Here is a 23,480-nt window from a genome sequence, read left to right on the forward strand (position 1 = left end):
TTGCCTATTATTGTACCTTTAATCTATTACAGTTACCACTTGATGAGATTTAAACAACAATTCACGCTTATATTAAATAAGACTTTACAATAAACAAGTATTAATGTAGAAATAGGTTTTTAATAAATTTTTGTTAACCAATACTGATTAATTATGTCTTCCTTTGTTTTATATGTATATAGCAAACCATTGTTTTACAGGAAATAAATAAAATTACAATAGATACAATATTTAATCGAAACTATTATAAAATTAATTTTATTTACTTGATGCAGATATTCATATACTTGTACGTTAGACTTCACTACTTTTCAGTAAACTTTTAATCTATCCTGAATATATATATATATATATATAAATATATATATATATATATATATATATATATATATATATATATATATATATATATATATATATATATCTGTGTGTATATATGTATATATATTTGTAATGTATACATTTTTTTCTAAAAATAGATAGCACAACTACACATGTATCAACAGTTACAAATGTAACAACACCAAAAGGTAGCCAAATGAGTTTTGCCTATTATTGTACCTTTAATCTATTACAGTTACAACTTGATGAGATTTAAACATCAATTCACGCTTATATTAAATAAGACTTTACAATAAACAAGTATTAATGTAGAAATAGGTTTAAATTTATGTTAACCAATACTGATGAATTCTGTCTTCTTTTGTTTTATATATATATATATATATATATATATATATATATATATATATATATATATATATATATATATATATATATATATTTGTAATGTATACTTTTTTTCTAAAAATAGACAGCACAACAACACATTTATCAACAGTTACAAATGTAACAACACCAAAAGGTAGCCAAATGAGTTTTGCCTATTATTGTATCTTTAATCTATTACATTTATCACTTGATGCGATTTAAACAACAATTACGCTTACATTAAATAAGACTTTACAATAAACAAGTACTAATGTACCAATTGTACTAAAGCGTATTGTACGATTGTGTAACATTAACACTAGAGTTCGTGGCGTATAAAAATCCGCTCTACCAACAAAGTACACTCTAAAAGTTGCCGAACCCCAACAGTTTCATATGCATAATGCGCATTCGTCATTCACACACACACACACACACTCACACACATATATATATATATATATATATACATATATATATATATATATATATATATATATATATATATATATATATATATATGTCGTAGGGGGGGGGCACCAAACTGAAAGTTCGCCTCGATTCTGGATTGACGGATACTAAGTGCTAAGATAGCAGCTATAGAACAAAAATCGCACCCACCCGAGGCGCCGCCCATAAGAAATTTTAATTATTTTGTTCACAGAAACATACTCGGGATTATTCTCATCAACTACCCAAATTTAACATGGCACTCGAATGAACCATATATTGAAAAAAATTGCACTCTCCCGGGGCGCCGCCTTTGCGAAATTTTAAAAAAAAAAGTTTTTTTTTTTTTTTTTTGCAGAACCCTTCCCTCGAGTGTTCTAGCCAACTCCCCAAAGTTCAGGGTGATCAAATGAACGGTGTCAAACCACAATCGACTTTTATATTTTATTCACAGTAGATAGAATAGAATCGAACCAAATCGCGCCCTGCCGGGGCGCCACCCTTGCGAATTTCAAATTATTTCTTCGCAGGAACCTCCCAAGCAGTATTCGTAACAACTTCCCAAAGTTTCAAAGCGATGTAATAAAAGGTTTAATATTGCATAAAAGACAAACAGACACACATAAATTGCATTTTATATATATATATATATATATATATATATATATATATATATATATATATATATATATATATATATATATATGCATACTTTCCCCTCCCCCATTTTTTCTCCAAGTGCCCCCCTCACCCTCGGAGAAAAAAGTCTGAAAGCAACACAATCTGCATGATTGAGGTTTAGCGGCCAAATGTAGGAAACGGGTCTAGAGTATAGAAGTAGGGTCTACCTTTAGTCAGTATGATCTACAAATGCGACCAGTGTTTCGTTCAGATTTTTATCTCCGGGCTGGGGAGGGGGGGGGCGGCTTAAACATTAGAAAGTTGTTGAGAATATTCCTGGTAAGGTTTCTGCGCTAAAAACATTTTAAAATTCGCATGGGTGGCGCACGGGGAGTGCGCGATTTGTTTTCTCTCTATATATTATGGTATATAAAAATAAAAGTCGATTGCGGTCTCGCAACGTTCATCCGATAGCCAACAAACTTCAGGGACTTAATTAGAACACTCCAGGAAAGGGTTCTGTAAAAAATTATTTTTATTTTCGCAAGGGCGGCGCCACAGTAGGGTGCGATTTTCTCTATATACGGTATATAAAAAATAAACGTCGATTGCGATTTCACGGCGTTATTCCGATCGCCATCACTCTTTGGGGAGTTGATTAGAACACTCCAGGGAAGGTTTCTGTAAAAAAAAAATCTTTTTTTCTTTTAAATTTCACAAGGGTGGCGCCACGGAATGGTGGGATTTTTCTCTATATACAGTATATAAAAATAAAAGACGATTGCGGTTCGACACAGTTTTGCCCCCCCCCCTCCTCCCTTGATATTTTGTGAGGTGGTAGGAGAACGCCTAGGGGTGTCACAAAAAACTCGCCATGTCCGGGAAAAATCTGGAAATGGGTCAAAACTGATCAGTCGTATTTTCCAATATAATCTTTGTATTTTATGTGAAAAACAGAGGGCAATTTCAACAATTAGATTTTAGGGTACTTACCCTGTATACATCAGGCTAATTTTTTTGCAGGCTAATAGATAAATGGTCTTGCCGTATGGAAAAACTGTCAGTTTGACTCAAAGCACTCGATGAGGGCTAAAAATTGACCGCGAGTAAAATTCTCTGTATATGAGCTATATTACGAAAAAAAACTTTTGCCCAATGACCCCCTTGATATTTTGTAAGGTGATAGGAGAACACATAGGGGTGTCATAAAAAAACGCGGCATATCTGGGAAAACTTCGTAAAGTGGTCAAAACTGACCAGTCGTATTTCCCTATATAATCTTCGCATTTTATGTGAAAAACAGAGGGCAATTTCAACAAAGATTTCAGGGTACTCACCCTCTGTACATCATGCTTATGTTTTGCAAGCACTTAGATAAATGGCTAGGCTGTATGGAAAAACTGCCGGTTCTGCTCACAGCCCTCGACGAGGCCTGAAAGATGACCGCGAGTAAAATTCTCCTAATTTGTGCTATATAACGAAAAAAAATTCTGTCGAACGACCCCCCTTGATATTTTGTGAGGTGGTAGGAGATCGCCTAGGGGTGTCATAAAAAACTTGGCATGTCTGGGAAAAATTGACCAGTCGTATTTCCCTATATAATCTTTGTATTTTATGGAAAAACAGAGGGTAATTTGAACACAAATGTTAGGGTACTTAACCTCTGTATATCTGGCTAATTTTTTGCATGCAGCTCTATAGATAACTAGGCGGTATAGAAAAAACTATTTATCAGACTCAAAGCCCTTGACGAGGGCTTAAAAAATGACCGCGACTGAAATTCTCCTTATATAAGATATATATAAATAAATTGACGAACGACCCCCATAATGTTTTGTCAGAGGGTAACAAAAAACTTTAATCCCGTCGGATAAAAACTTTTACGGTAGTTAGATTTGTCCAGAAGTGGTATTTTCTAATGTAAACAATTGTTTGTGAAAATGTAAACAAAGACTACGTCATTTGGTCTTTGTACAGGGGAAGTAGCTTATTAAAGTAATATTTTTAAAATAATTTTCATAATATTTTAAAGTATAACGTATATTAAAAAGTATACCATTCGTTTAAGTAAATATTTCGTTTTCAATTAAGTTATGATTTGTAGTGAAGTTGTGAAAATTAATCGCGAAACTAAATTTATTATAAATTTTTGTTTTATACTATTAAGGAAGCCCTTGCAGTTCTAATAATCTTACGGGTATTAAGTTTGCGAATACGCAACCCATGTTTGAATGGCATGAAATTGCTCAAGACTCTTTAAACTTAGGCCCTTAGCACTCCACATTATAGCCAATCACCAATTAATTAATTAATTGGAATTCTCAATTTCTTCATAATAAAAGTAATACAATTTTCAGTTTGATTTTTTGTTTGTTAAATTACTTAACACTGAATAAAATAAGTAAAATTTAGACATTGTTAATTAAATTATTTTCCAATTAAAGCAGACCCAAAAGTACAAGATGAAGGATACTTGACTGTTTTGATTTGCGCAGTGTCAGCTTGTGTTGTTATTTGTGTCATAATCATTACCGTTTTGGTAATCTGCCTTCGTCGACGGTGGGTGAATATTATTTGTAATCATTTTTTTTTATCAAAAAGTCATTTTATTTCATTTTTTGTTCGAAAAAACAGCGTTTTAGATTTTAGAAAAAAACGGTGTGTCAACAAGTTTCACTACTGTAATTTTCTTACATGATTAGCTTAAATAACAACTTTCATGTGATCAAATTTCTAACGCCAGGAGAGACAGACAACAACGAGCTATGTACCACAAAGACGACGAGTATGCAACCATAGATACTACATCTAAAAAGGTAATTCCTTTATATTTCATATTTTGTTCTACAAGTATTTGTTTTAACAAAAACTTTTTTATCAATTGTGTAAACTGCTTAACTAAATTTTCTTTCAATTGGTGTTGTTTTTTTACGAGTATGACATCAAGAAAGATAAGTACAACATAAATAATATGTCTCTGTCATTGATTTGAGAAGATGAACATTTTCCAAATAGAAAAACACACACCAAGATCAAACTCTGCTGTCAACATCTGCCTCTGTAAGAAAGCCCTCTGCATGTGATGGAGACAATAGTTCGAAAAATGATATGTCCCAGCCTGATGAACAGTACGCTGAACTGTCAAGCACGTCTAAAGGGTATGCCAGGGTGTCTTCAAAAAGCCATTCTAAAACAAAAGAAAAAACCAAACACAACCTGGACAAGTCTACAAGCGACGGTAGGGGGGAAGATCAAACGATATTATCGTCTGCTCCAAGCAATGAGACAGAACAAAAGGAAGAAGTTGCTGCACTTTATAGCACCGTTAAGTAAGTCCATGCCAGTTCTTATATCACTCTTATTACTTTCAAGAAAACCATTACAAAATTGTCTTGGTACGCGGCACGGTAATCTTAGCATTTGCATTATTAAAGAAAAATATACCATTTCGAGCCTGAAGGTGAATAGAGCGTTACTGTTTGTTGTTTTTACCTCGGGAATTTAACGGATGGTGTGGACATTTCAATGTCAAGCCGACTTTCCTTACCATAAAATCTGTTCTCTGTCAGAGCTGGGTGGACTTAATTAAGCTAAGGGACCAAACCCGAGGCTTTCGGTGACTAGAAAGCACGCATTAAAATAATGTCATGACACTTGAGCTTATCAGACAGTTCACTACGTCAGTGATAATGTTGATAAGCATTTGTTTCCTGTATCTCAACACACAGCTGTTGTAGGTCTATTTTTAAACCAGGAAGATTGTTTGGTGTTACATGTTGGAAATAACAAGCACAACAAGAACTGTTAATTAAATTGTTAGTATATATTTCTTCCTCTTTCTCTCTTATGGGGACAGAGTGACATAGTTAATGTTATTTCCGTTTACAAGTGTGCCTAGCTTTTATATTTCATTTCTGCATCTCATTGTTAATAAGGGATGTATATAAGTGAACGTAGGATTTACAAATATGTACCTTCTTCGTTTTAAAAAGTTTTACAAATACTGTTCATACAAAAAAAGAATGTTTTTTTTTTTTGTAGAAATAAACTGTATGTATATATAAACTAACCTTCCCGGCTAGGCACGGCATTGGCCTGTAAAAAAACTATCTGTAAAGGACCTGGATTTGTGTGTTTATTAAGCAGCATATACCCGGCATTGCCGGGATTTAGGAAAAATATTACTTTTAACCATTTAACCCTAACCACAACTAACCTAACCAAAACACAAAAACAAACGCAAACAAAAAGCAAACACAAACGAAACACAAACACAAACGCAAGCACAAACACGAACATAAACGTAAACACAAACACAAACACAAACAAAAACAAAAACAAAAACGCAAACACTAACACAATTACAATAGCAAACATAACAGCCAACACTAACAAACATAAACACAATCACAACGGAAACAGAAACGCAAACAGAAACGCAAATACAAACGCAAACCAAACGCAAACAATAGTGTAGAACATAAACACAAACGTAAATGCAAACATAAAAGCATAGTGCTCACAGTATAGCCCGGGGCAACAAATCGCACCCTGCTCGGTCACCGGCGGAACTGCCTGATAAATCTTAATAAATGACAAAATACCCCCATTTTATCCATATTCTATTAAACTTAATAAACCGAACGTAGTCGCCATCGCGCTCACGTGAAGGCCCCGGGCGCCAAATAGCACCCTGTAGGGACGCTGGATCACGCCATGGATTAGATTTAGTGAAGGACTATAGTAAACTTTCTTATTTATAGTCTATCCCAATGTTTAAAACTAACGTTGTCGCAATAGTACTCACGGGAAGGCCCGGGGCGCAAAGTAGAACCCTTTGGGGACGCCGGAGGACTCCCAGGATTCGATTTAGTGAACGACTATAGTTACCCTTTTTATTCACAGCTTATTGCACTCTTTAAAACGAAGTATGCACCGAGTGCTCACAGGATAGCCCGGGGCGCAAACTGCACCCTGTCGGGGCGCATTTTTTATTCGCTACTGCTTTTTGTGGTCTTTAAAGATTATTTCTAACATAATGATAATATATGGGTTTGATCACTTTATTGCTCACGCAAATCTTTACTGGTAATGTAATTTATTTTTAAAAATATTAAAAATACATGATATATATATATATATATATATATATATATATATATATATATATATATATATATATATATATATATATATATATATATACAGATATACATGTTGGTCTATATATTTAAAATCTTCTACACAAAAATAGCCGCTGAACACCAAAAATATAGTGCTAATAATGCAAACAACTTTTTGCCGATTGGCTGTGACTTTTTTTATTTCTGAAATGCATCGTTCTCTTATCAGAATCATTCAAATAATTTGAAACTATTAGTGAGTTATTGTTTCAATTCATCTGACATGTTTTCTGATCCTGTTTCAGTAAACTAAAGAAGAGATCCGTGACAGATGTTGACCCAGTTTCAGCTTCTGACCCAGCTTCTGACCCAGCTTCTGGCCCAGCCTCTGAGTTAAATGACGTGTATTCACACTTCACCCACTTAACACAGAGGAATACTGAGACCGAGAATGTTTACAACGGATAGATTTTATTTCCATATTTAAGTTTGCACGAATGCATAACTAATAAATAATATATATGTATGACTGTGCAAATCGAATTGAAGAAAAGTATTCATTTATTAATTACTATCGTCAACTAGCAAGGCCTATCTTTATTATTTTTTTTAAATATACATTCTTTTTTTCATTTTCTCGTATACAGAGTATAGAGAATGTATTACAAACATGCAAAAAGAATTGAAAACGATATTTTTCACAAATCGCGACGTTTTACACCTCCCCAAGTCGGAAAGGATTTGCATTTTTTTCAAAGTTTGTGTCCATCACAAACTGTTTCTGACCAGTAAGCTGACTACGAAATTTTATATGGCTCCTACACTTCGGTTTTGTACCAGTAGATTGATTAGATAGACTAGGTCGCGTAGTTTTTAGATCCAATGTCACTTAACTGTCACAGGGCGGCTACCGATTCTTTCAGTTAGGTTGACGGAATTTAAAAAATATGATTTTTGTCAAATTTGTAGTGCTTTATCAGTTTTTGTCTTAATTTCCTGAAAACGGAAGTGATACTTACTCTGTTCCTACTCTCTTAAAAACCTCTAGATTTTGAGAATCACAAGCTTTTTACAAGCATTTATTTAACTTTCTTTCTCGATCTTACTAGATTTTATTTAACTTGCTCCTTTTGTCTGTCTGTCGTACTTTTATTTGTTTTGTCGACTGTCATCATGGATCGAAACTGACGAGAGAAATTTCGACCACTTCTAAGCGTAAAATTTCTCTAAAACTTGGCACTTGGGTCAAGACCCGATGACAATGCAATTTGACAAACAATTTTTAAGGAATTGATTAACATTTCCATTATATATACGCTTTTCTTTTTAGTTATTTTAATAGTGGTTCATTTTTTTCTCCTTTTAAGTGCATTATTACAAAAATGCTTGTTATTAAAAAGTTTTTAATGCATTATATATATATATATATATATATATATATATATATATATATATATATATATATATATATATATATATATATATATATATATACTTATTTATTTATTTATTTATTTATATTCAAGTATATACATACACACACATATATATATATATATATATATATATATATATATATATATATATATATATATATATATATGATGCCATGATATTTTGAGTACTGTTTAAATTAGGTGGGACGCAATTTTATATACAGGTATAATATCTTATAGGCCTACTTAGATTACTTTAAATTTCTGAGTGAACTCCGACATATAAAATTGTTACTTTACTCTATTTCTTATTTCTAAAATACACATAACTTGAGTTATTAGGTTGACTAAATTTCATATATAACTATTAGTTTCTGTACGTAGATTTTTATAAACTTTTGAGAGATTTCTGGTTACCAGAAAAGGTATTTTACCCAATCTCCGATTTTTCACAAAACACGAAATTTATTGTGATTACATGATTTTATTTATTTAACTTGAATCCTCTATTGTCCGTTATTAAGGTCAGAAATTTGCGAGCGAAATTCCGACAACTTCTACATGACCAATTTCTGTCAAATTTTTTACATAGGGCAAGACTCAATACAATGTTGCTGAACTTTTTTTTAAAATGATTAACGTTTTCTTTATGAAGCAGTAATTTTCCAAACACATAACATCCCAACCTATATTATGATCAAACAAATATACAAAAAAGTTCAGGGAGGGGCTCAGTTCCACTTTATTTTATCTGTGTTTGATTTATAATATATGTTATAGGCATATAAATATAATAGATAAATGTTATTGGCCTATAATATATATATGTATATATATATATATATATATATATATATATATATATATATATATTGTAGTAAACCTTTAGAAATCTTATTAAAATTTAACACAAAAATGATGTTTACTTTTGACGTGCTTATTATTTGCTGTAGACGTAGGCCTATGTGATTATCTATTTCTATTTTTATAGATCCATTCAATGCTCAATGCTCTATACTCTATACATGAAGAGTATTGATTTCTTAAAGAAGCGTGAACATTAGGAGTTAAAATTGCAATAAAAATGGTGATGATTAGTTAATAAACTTAATGGGAAAAAAAATGGGGAAAATCATCATATTTTCACAAGAAACATCGGGGAAAAAATTGTTAAAATTAACATGAAAATTACGCTTATTGTCACCATACGCTAAATAACAGGAAATTCAGTTGACGGAAGCATGGTAAGTGAAATATAATTGACTTTTTATCAAGCTCCACTTACCTCTACTGTCACGCGATCACTAGCTTCCACCCACTTCTAGCTAAAGCTGTCTCTACTGGTAATACACGATAAACAAAGCTCCTTGTGCCTTGTTAGATAATGGAATTTTGCGCCTGGAGATTAAGTTATTTTCCTCCAGTGCTGGCTCTGCTGTGGTTGATCATGCTAATTTTAGAATAGCAATCTGTGCCAAAGTTATTGAGGATCAGTTTTGTTAGTACAAGTTGTGCAGATCTTTTCCTTCTTCTCCCCTCAGAGATTTCCTCTATTAGTTTTCCATCGGCGATAAGATACCGGTTCGCACGGTCTCCACAATATTCTCACTTGGGCCATCTGCTCCCACATGCTCTCTTTTAGGCCATCTGCTCCCTCATATTCTCTTTTAGGCCATCAGCTCTCACGTGTTCTCTTTTAGGCCATCTGCTCCCTCATATTCTCTTTTAGGCCATCTGCTCCCTCATATTCTCTTTTAGGCCATCTGCTCCCTCATATTCTCTTTTAGGCCATCAGCTCTCACGTGTTCTCTTTTAGGCCATCTGCTCCCTCATATTCTCTTTTAGGCCATCTGCTCCCTCATATTCTCTTTTAGGCCATCAGCTCTCACGTGTTCTCTTTTAGGCCATCTGCTCCCTCATATTCTCTTTTAGGCCATCAGCTCTCACGTGTTCTCTTTTAGGCCATCTGCTCCCTCATATTCTCTTTTAGGCCATCTGCTCCCTCATATTCTCTTTTAGGCCATCAGCTCTCACGTGTTCTCTTTTAGGCCATCTGCTCCCTCATATTCTCTTTTAGGCCATCAGCTCTCACGTGTTCTCTTTTAGGCCATCTGCTCCCACCTGTTCTCTTTTAGGCCATCTGCTCCCACATATTCTCTTTTAGGCCATCAGCTCTCACGTGTTCTCTTTTAGGCCATCTGCTCCCACCTGTTCTCTTTTAGGCCATCTGCTCTCACATATTCTCTTTTAGGCCATCAGCTCTCACGTGTTCTCTTTTAGGCCATCTGCTCCCACCTGTTCTCTTTTAGGCCATCTGCTCCCACATATTCTCTTTTAGGCCATCAGCTCTCACGTGTTCTCTTTAGGTTTCATTGTGAGTAACGTATTGCGTGGCTTGTGTTTGTATAACATTCTATATGCAATGCGACATGTAGCAAAATGGCAGTCAGACCAAGAGGCTCCCAAAGAATAAAATTCACACCCTTTTTTCATTCAAAATATGAGCTACCGCAGTATGTTAGCCAGAGGCGTATCCAGGTTTTCGTTGAAGGGGGAGCTAAAAGAGCAAAAAAGGCGCCGAATTTTTAACACGTTCTATATACGTGTATATATATATATACATACATATATATATATATATATATATATATATATATATATATATATATATATATATATATATATATAATTACTAGCTGTATGTCATTACTTCGCCATGATGTAAAATAAATTGAAAGTAGCACTCTGAAGAAATAAGAAAAAACACACAATGTAGGCCGACAAAACAAAAATTGTATCAATCTAAAAAAAAAAAATATACACACACTACAACCAAAAACAACGAACGTAGCACAATCTGTTTTGTAATTCTTGTAAAAAAATAATTTCTCACATAATAATTCCTGGGAAATTATTTAAGACTAGTGAAACAGGGGAAATCATCACTCTCTTAATATAAATATGTATATATCTACACATTTAATTATAAATGTCAATACAAATAAATAATTACTTTAGAATATAATGAAATTATTTAACACAATTCGTGTTTACAAAATGTTTTTGTCTATAATCAGAATTTAATATATCGTCATCATAAATGCTAAAGTATTACAGCATAATGAAAGTTTTTAAAAGCAGAGTTGGTATAAAACCACGCTTTTCGTAATAAAAAAGTAACGTTCGGAATAACAGCCTGCATTAACTAAACAACGGTCTTTTAGTTCAGATCATATATTTTTAATTAACTACCGATCCTTTGTGTTCTTTAAAGATCATTTTTTTAACATAGTGATAGGTATGGGTTAGATCACTGTATTGATCACACACCTTTATACTGGTAATTGCAAAAACAATATTCACAGAGTTTTACGTTTAAAAAGCTAATTTTCTGGCGGCATGGTATTTTGGTACATCATTACGCGTTTTTCTACATGTACTTAACAGATCAGTTCGGGGTGGGTTGGGTAGTGGGGGGGGGGGGGTTCAACTTCATTCACCACTGTCCGGTCTCTTTAGGTCAATTATCCAACCCAGTGTATACCTAGGTGTGACATTAATGTCGCTCTACACAACTGTGGTGGTGAGGTGGGGTGGGGGGGGGGAGATAACCTACTCAAAGTGAACATACCGCCAGTTTTTAACAAATAACATTGTTTAAAACTTTGAGTTTAAAAAGTTTCCAAAAAGGCGCCACTTTGCTGAAAATTGCCGCCACTGTGCCGCTCCTCCTGCTCCCCCCCCCCCCCCCCTGCGTACGCTACTGATGTTAGCCTAATCTATAAACAAAATCAAAGACAGTCGGCGTCATCATCCAGAGTCAACAAGACGGAACGTTCAAAAGACTTCTGCCAAGAGGGTCTGTCGATAACTTAGTTATTAGGAACATTTAACGATGAGAGGTGCCATATATATGCAACTTTTTACACTAACAAACCTGCTGTCATGACGGAAAGTCCAGACCAATTATGTGACAATATCAATGCCAACAGATTATATGTACTAAGTTAAAGCCCATTCTTGTGTATCATGTGACAACGTTGTCCATGCAGTGGCGGAACTAGAAAAAATGGGCCACCCCGCAAAAAAAATTTTTGGGCCCCCCATATATGTATGTATGTGTGTATATATATATATATATATATATATATATATATATATATATATATATATATATATATATATATATATATATATATATATATATATATATATATATATATATAAACACACCATACGAACATAGGATACTCATTTCTGGCCTGATCGGGTTTTGAAAAAAATAATTCAATTAAATCTAATCACAACAACATGTCATATATATATATATATATATATATATATATATATATATATATATATATATATATATATATATATATATATATATATATATATATATATAACAAGGTTCGCTCTCAATTTTAAAAAAATTCCATCTGGTACACGAATAAATCAGAGGTTTTCCAACACACGAGCTGGCCCCTTTCTAAATCTAGTCCAACACACTAAACTGAGGCTTTCATCAAAACGTTACTAACCGTGTGCCCTGTTTTCCAGAAGTTGAATTAAATGTTAACAATGTCGGCAGTTCATTTCTTGGATCTTAGGGCGCGGGTTTGTCCACACTACCAACTAGACACGCCAAGGCATGCTGTAAATCCCTCGGCGACGGCCCAGGTGTCAGGGGAGTCACGGGGCTCTTGGAGCTACCGGTTACATTACTGCACGCGTGATGGGTGTGACACATTGTTTCTTCCGGCAGAGCTCCCCCCCCCCCCTACCCTCCCCCGAAAACAGTCTACCCTGGAAGAAACATTGGTGCGACACCTAATTGGATAACCTTCTGATTTAGGGGAGGGGGGATTAACAAAAAGCCTGACCCTCACACACCCCCACCTCAATGACTATTAATAATGTTCAATTAATTCTAAACGTTCGAATTAATTTCTAAATAATTATATAAAAAATAATCTTACCTGCCCTGTTTTGTGAATTAGATGTGCCTAATACTATGAAAGTAAATTAATATGTGTTGACTAGATCTAGTGCTGTCTAGTGTCTGACAAAATGTGCTGAAGTGGTGAATCCGACGGTTAGGAAGTAGTTCATAAACGATACATTTATCTCCTCGATACTTGTGAGGTTGAGAATAAGGGATTGGATAGGGGTCGGCTCGTGAAAAAACTTGAAAGGGACAACAAAACGCCTTGATCTATGTATGTCAGCATCGCCCATTGTAAAACTTACTCAGGGGAGATAATTTGAAGTATAGGCCTTAAAAGTTTACTATATTTCTTGTAAAATCAAAAACAAGTAAACGTATATAAAACTGAAGTTTCTAGTATTATATTATTTTTTTAAAATTATTTGTACGATACAAGATAGTACAGGATACAAATTCAACCACTATCACAAACACATATTAACATTGAAAAATGTACAATGGATTTCGGGTCCCCTACCAATGCCGCAAATATTGAAAGTATTGCAAGCCCACTTCATATGTAGCGGCCTTTCGTGCTATGGACTTTGTTGTTTTTTTTAAAAGAATTTTGCCGGCGACAGCGTGTGTTTGATTGTAGGGAAATAGAACTCGGCCTTGACGATGGTTAAAAAATTCAACTATAAATAACTGTTTTAAATATGTAAAGAATTTGTCGACAATTTTTAACCCCCTTTTTGGTCCCCATCCCCTGCCCCATCCGCCACAGTATACTTTGGAGGATCGGTCAAACAGTTACGTGTCCTCTATTTAGCTCTCAAAGGGAGGGGGGGGGGGCAACGAGTCAAAGAAGTCATTCAAAATTTGAAGAGTTGCCTATATTTTACACTGTAGTTTGTGTAATGGATTTTATCTTTTGCGGAAGAGAGTGGTATAGTGACTGTAAAATAAAGATAATCGTACCGCAGCTACAGTGTTTTTCTTTTACAAACCAAATATTAAGGCAAAAATTAAATTCAAAATTTAAAAAAAAAAAATTTTGGTCAGCCGTGGGCCCCCTAAACGGCCTCCCCCCCCCCCCCCCGCGCATTGCGGGATCTGGCGGGACTGTAGTTCCGCCCCTGTTCATCAGGTAAATGAACAACCACTGACTAGTGTCTTTAGCAAAATGTGCAGAAGTGGTCAGTTTACAGTTCATAGACGGTTCGTTAATCTATGCCTTACATCTTATTGTAAGAGTAAGGGTGTGGTGAGGGGTAGAAGTGAGGGGTAGGGGCGAGGGGGGGAGGGGGGGGAGAGTTGGGAAGGGAAGGGGACAAGAAAGCGCCGATAAACATCTACATCAATAGTGCCGACTTTTTCCGATCGTCTAGAAGACCAGGATAGTCGCCTCGCCGCAACATTTCCCCAGCCCGATTTCAAAGCGTACCGGCACAGTCAAATTTCAGATGCTTCGTCTTTGAAGTTGTCTATATGTCTGGCGGTCTCTCGAGCTATAGTCAGTGCATTTTTCTCAAATACGTTTGCCGACTATCGTGTTTGTTTGTAACTGTAGAAGAAAGATAACTCGACCTCCACCTAATTTTTTTTTTAAATAATTTAGCCAGGATTTTTGGGCCCCCAATTGGTCTGGGCCCCCCCCCCCCCCCGCATTGCGGGGTCTGGCGGCACTGTAGTTCCGCCCCTGTGTCCATGCAATTTTGCGGAATAGCTCAGGTGACACGGACCCCGGCGACCTATGCTACGTCCTCCCCCCCCCCCCTCCATCAACCAAGCAGGCCTCAACACAGAGAACACCTCTCTTGACAGGCCGGTCAGAACTCTGTGTTTGGGCCGTATATGTCCGTTGGTTCTCACTTGGTTTAAATTGCCTCCCACTAGGTGCAGGACACACTCATGTCCCATCACCCAGTACCTGCTCGACAGTGGTGGCTGTTCTACTTTGTTTCAAGTTAAAACTTGGAATCAAATACACACATTATTGACGATGGTGTAGCACGAAGTAATAACATTTGTGAAGGATGACATTACAGTATGGGGTCATCCATAAATGACGTCACGCTTTTTTTGACGATTTTTACCTCCCCCCTCCCCTCCGTCACACGTCGTCACAAAAAGCCAGACCCCCCCCCCTAAAATGACGTCACACCTCAACCTACAACCCCCCTCAAAATTGCAGTTGAATTTTTTAAAAACATCGATATTTTTCCAAAATCTTGTCTAAACTATTACAATTTATTAAAACAGTTATCTAAAACGCGAAATAACGTCTAAAATTCGTTTTCTAACATTGCTTTTTTATAATGCAAAAATGTGACGTCGCAACATCTGACCCCCCCCCCCCTCCTCCCCCTCATCACACATCGTCACAAAATTACGGACCCCCCTCCCCCCTACGAGTGTGACGTCATTTATGGATGACCCCTATACAGTTTCTCCTCCAATGTAGTCATCCAACAATGTGTCGTTTCCTTGGAGGTCTACATATTGATAACTTTCTTGCAAGGTATCGCAGGAACAAGCTATCCAGTTGAGAAGCGATACGTGGTACTGTACGAAAAGGTACAACTTCCTGTCCAGACATATGGTCAAACAGATGTTCAGACATATGGTCAAACAGATGTACTGACATATGGTCAAACGGGTGTACTGACATATGGTCAGACAGATGTACTGACATATGGTCAAACAGATGTTCTGACATATTGGCGTGCTATTGCACATCTGTCATTTGCTTAACCATACAAGATTTACTTCTTTGACTGTATAGTTGGCATGCTTTAATCTTTACTGTATGTTTTTCTTTGTGTTCATTTCATGTTTAAAATAAAAATTTTAAGCCTAGCACTAGTCTTTATGTGGATTAAAATATAGTTATTGACTTTTTTAGTACATACTAATGCCTTATAACAGCAACTTAAGGGAAACTTATTGTATAAGTAACAGTTTATTAAATATTTAAAAAAAAACTACTTGTCGTTCACCAGCCCCTCCCCACTGTGGTTAAGGCCCCCTGTCGCAAAACCGCCTGTGGTCAAAACCCCTATCGTCAAAGCAAATGTAGTCAAAGCACCTAGGACTATTGAAAATATAGTGCTAAAAATAATTTGAATGTTTCTGTCATTTACTTTAATTAATAGTCAATAAAGACCTAATTACAATCTCATTGCGGTATTCAAACACCAAAACTTTCCTCATGATCTTCTAATTTGGACTAGCCAATCAGCGATCAATGGGAGGTGATATTGGCCAATGGGCACATTGGCCGGCCAATGTATTGTTTAGAGAGAAAGAGAGAGAGGGGGGGGGAGGGGGAGAGAGTAAAAGTAAACACAATAACTGGACTTGGGTTCGAGTAGGGTGAAAGATAAGCCATGTGAGAACCGAAGGACAGGAGCGACCGATACACAGTAATCAAACCGATATCCAAACCAGTAAGTCTAAGTTGGCCGCGTTGAGACAACTCCTGGGCCAGCAGTGTCTTTAAAGAAAGAAAAAAGTTATTGGCTTCCAAATTGGATTGAGATAGTCATATAGTTATATTATTTGATTACTTATTTTATCATAGCAGGGCTAGCTAAAACACCTTTTGTGCGAAACAATTATGTTTTATATGAATCAATATTGGTTCATATTTATCGCTATTTATTTCAAATCATAAATCAAATGTATTTAACTTATCCTTAAAAAATATAAAAATATTGAAAAAAAATAATGCTAGTGGCTCTTTAAAAACTGGGAAATTTTGAAAATTGTAATTTTAGCTCTTCCGTCTCAAAAGGTTGCCGACCCCTGGCCTAACCACTACCATCTAATTAAATAAACACATCAAATAATTCCCCCCCCCCTTCCCGAGTTTTACCACGTTTTTGCTATAGATAAAAAAATGTCCACTTAGATGAATCAGCTAATTACAGAATTATAGGAGGAATACTAAAACATCGCTTGACTCACTGCATGAAACTATGTATATAAAAGCTTTGAATCTTTGTGTTTTATGAAAGACAATGTAGGCTCATACTGTCTTGTGTTTACTATTGAAACATAATATTTTTAAACACTAAATTTCACGAATCTTTACACGGTGAGTAATATAGATGTGATGAAGGGTGTTGCCCAGGGGTGTTATTTTATTTGTTATGTGCTTGTAGACAAACTTAACCCTTTGAGCCCTGGCCTCCCTGGCCTAGTTTCTCCCATTTCCTGAGCTCCCAGGCCCAAACCAATTTTCACTTATATGCTTCTAACTTTGCCTATAACTTTTGAACCGTTTGAGATAATCAAGCCAAATTTGGTATCCAGACTCAGGATCAAACCCCAAAGCAGAAAGATTCTGAAATTCTTTATTTGTTTGCAATGTATGAACAGAACAATGTATATAAAACGAACACATAATTATTGTTTTGATTGAACATAGAAGAAACAAATTTACATTTAGTAATTGTTTTGTTATTATTTATACCTGGCCATACTAGTTCATCGCCAGAAGTCCACTTTTGTGTGATAACTTTCAAAACAGTTATCACTGCCGGACCCGATGCAAAGAAAAACTTAGCATGTTTTGCACCAGTAAACAGTTGTTTTTTTTTCGTTTCGGCAAGTCTTTGTCCTTGGCACCACGTGCATCATAACGTACTTGAACAGTTTCATTGTCACTGTCAATTTCAATGTCACTGAGTTCAGTCTCAAAATTCAACGTCACTATCATCATAATATAGACCAGGAATATTATCTTCTTCATCGGAATCAATAAGTAGTTGTATTGCCTGAGATGCAGTCATTCTACTTCTTTTGTTGATATTTCGGTCTTTTGCTTCATCTTTTGCACCAACTTTATGTGCTGAAGTCGATGGCCGTGGCTCAACTTTTCGTTTCGGCGGCATTGCTACAAAATGTAAACACTTTCACTTTTCCTAAAATCTATTTTTAGAATCATAATCACGCACTAAAAAGGCATTTGCGCAGTTTTAGTCAGTCTTCCGCTAATTATATTTAATTAGACGGTATATCGGCCGCTAGGAATATGACGCTAGATCATCGGGCCGGAAAACCGGCTTTTCGGACATATATGCCTAATGTTGAAGCCGGTTTACCGGCCTGGCGGGCTCAAAGGGTTAAGAAAACAGTTATTTTGCCTTAATAAGTGCTGCTTACATAATTAAAGTTGGAAAATATATTAAGAAAAAAATGTGCTTTTTAGAGAATATTCTCCAAAGCAATTTAGTAACTCTTATTTTTAAAAGAACTTTAGCAGTTATTTTTTAGTAAATTATTATATAAATGCTTGTTATTAAAACGTATTTCATGCAATTTTTTCTCAGTACTTTAAACAAATAAATACATGACAAAAACTATTTCGCACCAAATGAACATGATAATGCGCGTATAATAGTGCGGAAAAAGTAGTACAAGACTTTCTACTAATTTCAGAAAATTTAAATTAATAAATAAAATATTAATTAGTAATCTATTTACGTCTAATTTAATGTCATGTTGCAATAATATGTGTATAATAGTGTGGAATATTATAAGTACTTTATAAATTCAAATTAGTTTTTTGAGAAATCGGAAATAGAGTAAATTACTACTTCAGGTCAACGGAAATTATTCATTAGAAGGCAGAAAGTTAGATATTTTACTTAAATAAGAAATTTCGATTATCTATCTGAAACAGTACACAAGTTATAGGCTTTTTGAAAAACTAAAAGGAAAATAAATTCCACTTTCGGTTACTGAGAATCGCTCAAAAGCTGTCTACGTCAACCTCGCTGTAAAAGTACTCAAGTTATCGTTTTCACAGACATGCACACATTCAGACATACACACACACAGACATACGGACAAAATTACAAAACGATATTTTTCCGACTCAATGACGTGTAAAACGTCGAGATTTGTGAAAATCTCGGTTTCGATTTGTTGCACGATTATAATACTTCCTCTATACTTCGTGTACAAGAAAATAAAAACTGAACACTTAAAAGCATTAGTCATTAGTCAGCATTCAACCTTATGCATAACATGCAAAAAATTTGATCTGTGCAAATTAGTATCTTATTGAGTTAAAATCCTTAGCTATGCGAACAATTTTAATGTATGCAATGAAGTTACAAGAAAAGTTTAACGTTTGTTTTCTTTAGTAAAATGATATTTAATGTACAGCATTTAAAATAAACATTTTTACCATATTGATAAAAACTGTTTGATCGATTAATAATGTATCATCTTTATTAGAACTAGTTTTTAATAGGATGTTAAATTATATTTTAGTGGTGGTTAATTGTAATTATATGGTTTGCTGTACATGTCGTTTTCGATACATTAAAGAAGTGTGGCAGTTTTTTTCTGCGTCATGTTCTAAAATAGGTCAAATGTATTATTAGCCGTGAATAAAGTATGTGCAATTTGGCTATTGCTAGCATACGTATAGAAATTAACTATAACCGCACTAGTTACTAGTTTTGGGGAAAAAATTGCAAATCTCGACGTGTTATACCTCCCTTAGTCGGAAAAACAATTTTGCAATCTTGTCCGTATGTCTGTTTGTGTATGTGTGTGTCTGTAAACACGATAGCTTGAGAACCGTTACAGCTAGGTTGGTGAAATTTCAAATATAAGTATTATATTGAATTTGTAGTTCTATATCAACTTTTCAGCGATTTCCGGTAACCGGAAGTGGCACTTATTCTACTTTAAATTTTTCAAAAGCCTGTAACTTGAGTACTTTTTCAGATAGATAAATGACATTTCAAATATAACTAAACAATTGAATTCTCAGCCTTCTGTCAAAATTTGAGTAATTTTCATTGAACGGAAGTAATAATTTACTCTATTTCCGATTTCTCAAAAAACGCATGTGAATTTATAAAGTACTAATAATATTCCGCACAGATTTTTTGGCGTTCACTTGAACGAGATTCTATTTTATTTTAAATAGTTTAAGTGATTAAAAATGGATTAAAATCATGTCTATATCCCGAGGAGCCATCCCCGTAGTCTTTCTTCTTCTTCGTTCTTAAATTTTAGTGCTGGGAGGGATCGAGCCTTATCTGCCAGAAGGTTTGAACTCGAGACTTTTTTCGAATTTATCAACCATGAGCTTTGCCGACTCGACCACGCTTCCATCACAATTAAGGATTACGTGTCAACTGGTTTTGCGCCATTGAGGCCATTGACTCCGATTTAAGCCAGCTTTTCTTTTTGGATTTGCTTCCATAGCCTTTGTCCAACCAAGAACAAACTACAAGGCAGCAGTTGTTTGATTTTGGAGTTGTCTCTCCTAGAAGAGTGGCTGTCCCCAACTAACGAGCCTCATCTGCCCGAGGGTTCGAACTCGAGACTTTTCGCAACCATGAGCTTTACCGACTCGACCACGCCGTCCCCATCCCCCGTAGTGTTATATAAGAATATTCGAGAAAGTTTAGAGAGATCACTCCATGTTTATTTTTTATTAACATTGATCTAGGGGTGTGTAACGTTTAGCGAAGTGGGCAATATTGTGAATGTATTTTAGATGTGTGTGGTGGAATGTTTTGTATTAATGAACGATGTTGAATGTGACGAGGCACGTAAAGATGTGACGTGGGAGAATAGGATATGGTTGTTGGGGTAAAAGTAAAGTTCCCTTTTCAAACCTGACGGTCTATAGGGCAAGTGAAGTAGAGTTCACCTGTTTCAGCGACCTCGGCATATGAAGAGATAGTGTGGTCAGCACTATGTCCTGCCGCCTTTACTTTCCCTAACGTCAGTTAAGTACCCATCAGAGTTTGGAAAGGAGTGGAAATCAGTCTTAGTCTTGGTCTTGTCGCGTGAGGGTGCGGATGTTTTAGTCTGTCGTCGTCGATATAGTCGTGTCCGATGCAGGCAATTAAACGGTGAAAGGAATCAACGCTGTCCTGTTTTAATTTATATTAAATCGTCTGTGTACCTTGTATTTAAGTCCTTCGACCCTGTCCAGGCCTCACATCACAACAGGCAACATACACAATTTATTAATGTACAACTTTTAAACATGAAAAGTTACAGTCGGTAGGTATTTAGTAATGAGACATGACATTGATAAAATATTAACTCGTGCTGATGAAAAAAGTAAACGTCTAAAATAATATTTTAATAAAGCCTGCAAAATTAAAAAGCCAGTAGATCCCAACAAAACATAGACTCATATTTTGTCCTCAAAACTACAACAATAAAAGCCAACAAAGTGCACACACACACACACACACATACACACACGCACACAAACACACAAACACTCCTCGTGAATGCCTCGTGGATTTAGGAACTTACTTTTTAAAAACAAAAATTCAATTACCATAGATTTAATTTTTTTAAACGGGTGATATTTTCTGCTAATTGAGTTCTTAAATTGAAAAATGTATCTATTTATCATGATAATTTTAAATATTAAATTTATCAGTGCGATGAAATGTTTAATGTTAATTGCGCTGCTGTAGTTGTTCACACTAAATGTTCACTATCTTTTTCTCAAGGTCAGCAAATTGAAAACATGAATTACGTAAAAATCAAGTTTTCAGACGTCTATAATGCAACCCTAAGAATAAAGATGTCAATTCTTTGCATGATTATATTTTTATTAACAGATGTAACAAATTTGAAAATGAGTAAGGATACACTTTACATATCTACTAATATATATATATATATATATATATATATATATATATATATATATATATATATATATATATATATATATATATATATATATATATATAGAGAGAGAGAGAGAGAGAGAGAGAGAGAGAGAGAGAGAGAGAGAACGAGTTAAGTATTGTCTTCTATACATAGATAAATATAAAAAAAGTGGTCAGCGGGCGATTAGGGTGCCGCAGGTGCTTAAACTTTAATAGGCTCACACATCAGGTGAATAGACACATAGAAAACTGTCAGTTAAACTCTACGACCTCGCTGAGTGCTGAAACTTGTCCTTATAAAAGCAATTACATTTTTAAAAGGTCATCGACGACTCCCTATACCGCTCTGTGAGGGGAAACCCCTTGAAGGCCCGTTACCTAAAACTGACTTTACAACAAAAACTGTCCGTCCATGTTAAAAAAAAATTTAAACATAGATAAAACTTAAGATAACTAAATTAATGTAATTATTTAGTTACTGGATAGTTTTATTAACGTTCCTCTCAAAATATGGTGCTCAATTTTGTGTTTGTTTTAATAATGGTAATTAATTTGTTTTAAAAGTGGGCACGTGCACTTGAAACCGGATTAGTAATCATGTTGGCGTTGTGCAAAATTTGACCGCGCCTAAAATCATAGTTACTAATGTAGATTACAGATGATCCATTAAATCAACAAATCGCTCACGATATGTGATTTTGGTATAACAAAATTTCGGACCAGTTTATTCACTCACTAAACATCCTGCTTTTTCCAGAAGAAAGTTGTGGTAAGTTTCTTTCAACTGGTTACTGTAAATTGTTATTAAATTTCGGAACTGGCCTTTTATATGGCAGGTGAAGTAGTGTTTATCTATTTCTGTGTCCACGGCATGTAGTACATAGTAAGATGAGTTCCGTGCTTAGCCGCTTTTGCTTCCCTTAATGTATGGAATCAGACCGGTCCGGTATTCGAACTCTAGACTTTTGAGATAGCCGTCGTACTCTAAACAATACGCCACACCCTGCATGCCCGCCGTCCTACCGAATTGTATCAAATCAGTAAGTTAATCAACATAAGCAAAAAAGGTTATTAATTTTAAATTAAAACGGTTTCTGTTTAATTAGAAATAGTGATGAGTACAGAATGTGTTAGTGTGCTTGTGCGTGTTACGTATAAAGAATTTTTTTTAAATTATAGCTTTTTCAAAAACCTAAGCCTATCTTGGCAGAATGCCTGGTATGTATCTAACATGTGGAGAAGATTATGCCAAGTTAGTGTTTTAAAAAGCTTAAAAGTGAACAAAATCTTTTCGGCGATGATAAATAAAGTATTACAAAATTAACCATATAAAAATGTTTGGCTAATGTAGGTGTGTTGGTAGAGTCAGCTACATTTTCTTTGAGTCTACTGACCCATACACTCCCTTACAAGGTGGACGTTAGCGGTGAAGAAGGTGGCTGTAAAAATCAAAACATGGGAATGATTGTTGTAGATATGGAAATTGCCTGGCAGGTTTGTGCAACTTTTAAAAAGTTTCATTAATTTACTATACTTT

At 35.0% G+C, this 23,480-nt stretch overlaps 1 protein-coding gene across 1 annotated transcript; it reads left to right on the top strand.

Annotated features, from left to right (window-relative positions):
- Positions 1 to 820: 820 nt before the first annotated feature.
- LOC131955116 (uncharacterized) lies at positions 821 to 8,311 on the top strand. The gene is made up of 5 exons (XM_059319091.1): positions 821 to 865; positions 4,227 to 4,341; positions 4,526 to 4,598; positions 4,798 to 5,111; positions 7,211 to 8,311. The coding sequence occupies exons 3-5, from the start codon at positions 4,548 to 4,550 to the stop codon at positions 7,371 to 7,373; spliced, it is 528 nt and encodes a 175-aa protein (XP_059175074.1). The 5' UTR covers positions 821 to 865; positions 4,227 to 4,341; positions 4,526 to 4,547; the 3' UTR covers positions 7,374 to 8,311.
- The last annotated feature ends 15,169 nt before the right edge of the window (positions 8,312 to 23,480 follow it).

This window comes from Physella acuta, unplaced genomic scaffold, assembly GCF_028476545.2.
Source record: "Physella acuta isolate Inbredline_101_S28 unplaced genomic scaffold, ASM2847654v3 ptg001055l, whole genome shotgun sequence".
Classification (NCBI taxonomy): domain Eukaryota; kingdom Metazoa; phylum Mollusca; class Gastropoda; family Physidae; genus Physella; species Physella acuta.

What these genes read in the sequence shown, in the direction of transcription:
- LOC131955116 (XM_059319091.1), top strand. Translation starts at nt 4,548, where the DNA reads ATGTACCACAAAGACGACGAGTATGCAACCATAGATACTACATCTAAA. An exon ending in TAGATACTACATCTAAAAAG is followed by an intron (nt 4,599 to 4,797) that starts GTAATTCCTTTA and finishes TTTTCCAAATAG; the next exon opens with AAAAACACACACCAAGATCA. An exon ending in GCACTTTATAGCACCGTTAA is followed by an intron (nt 5,112 to 7,210) that starts GTAAGTCCATGC and finishes ATCCTGTTTCAG; the next exon opens with TAAACTAAAGAAGAGATCCG.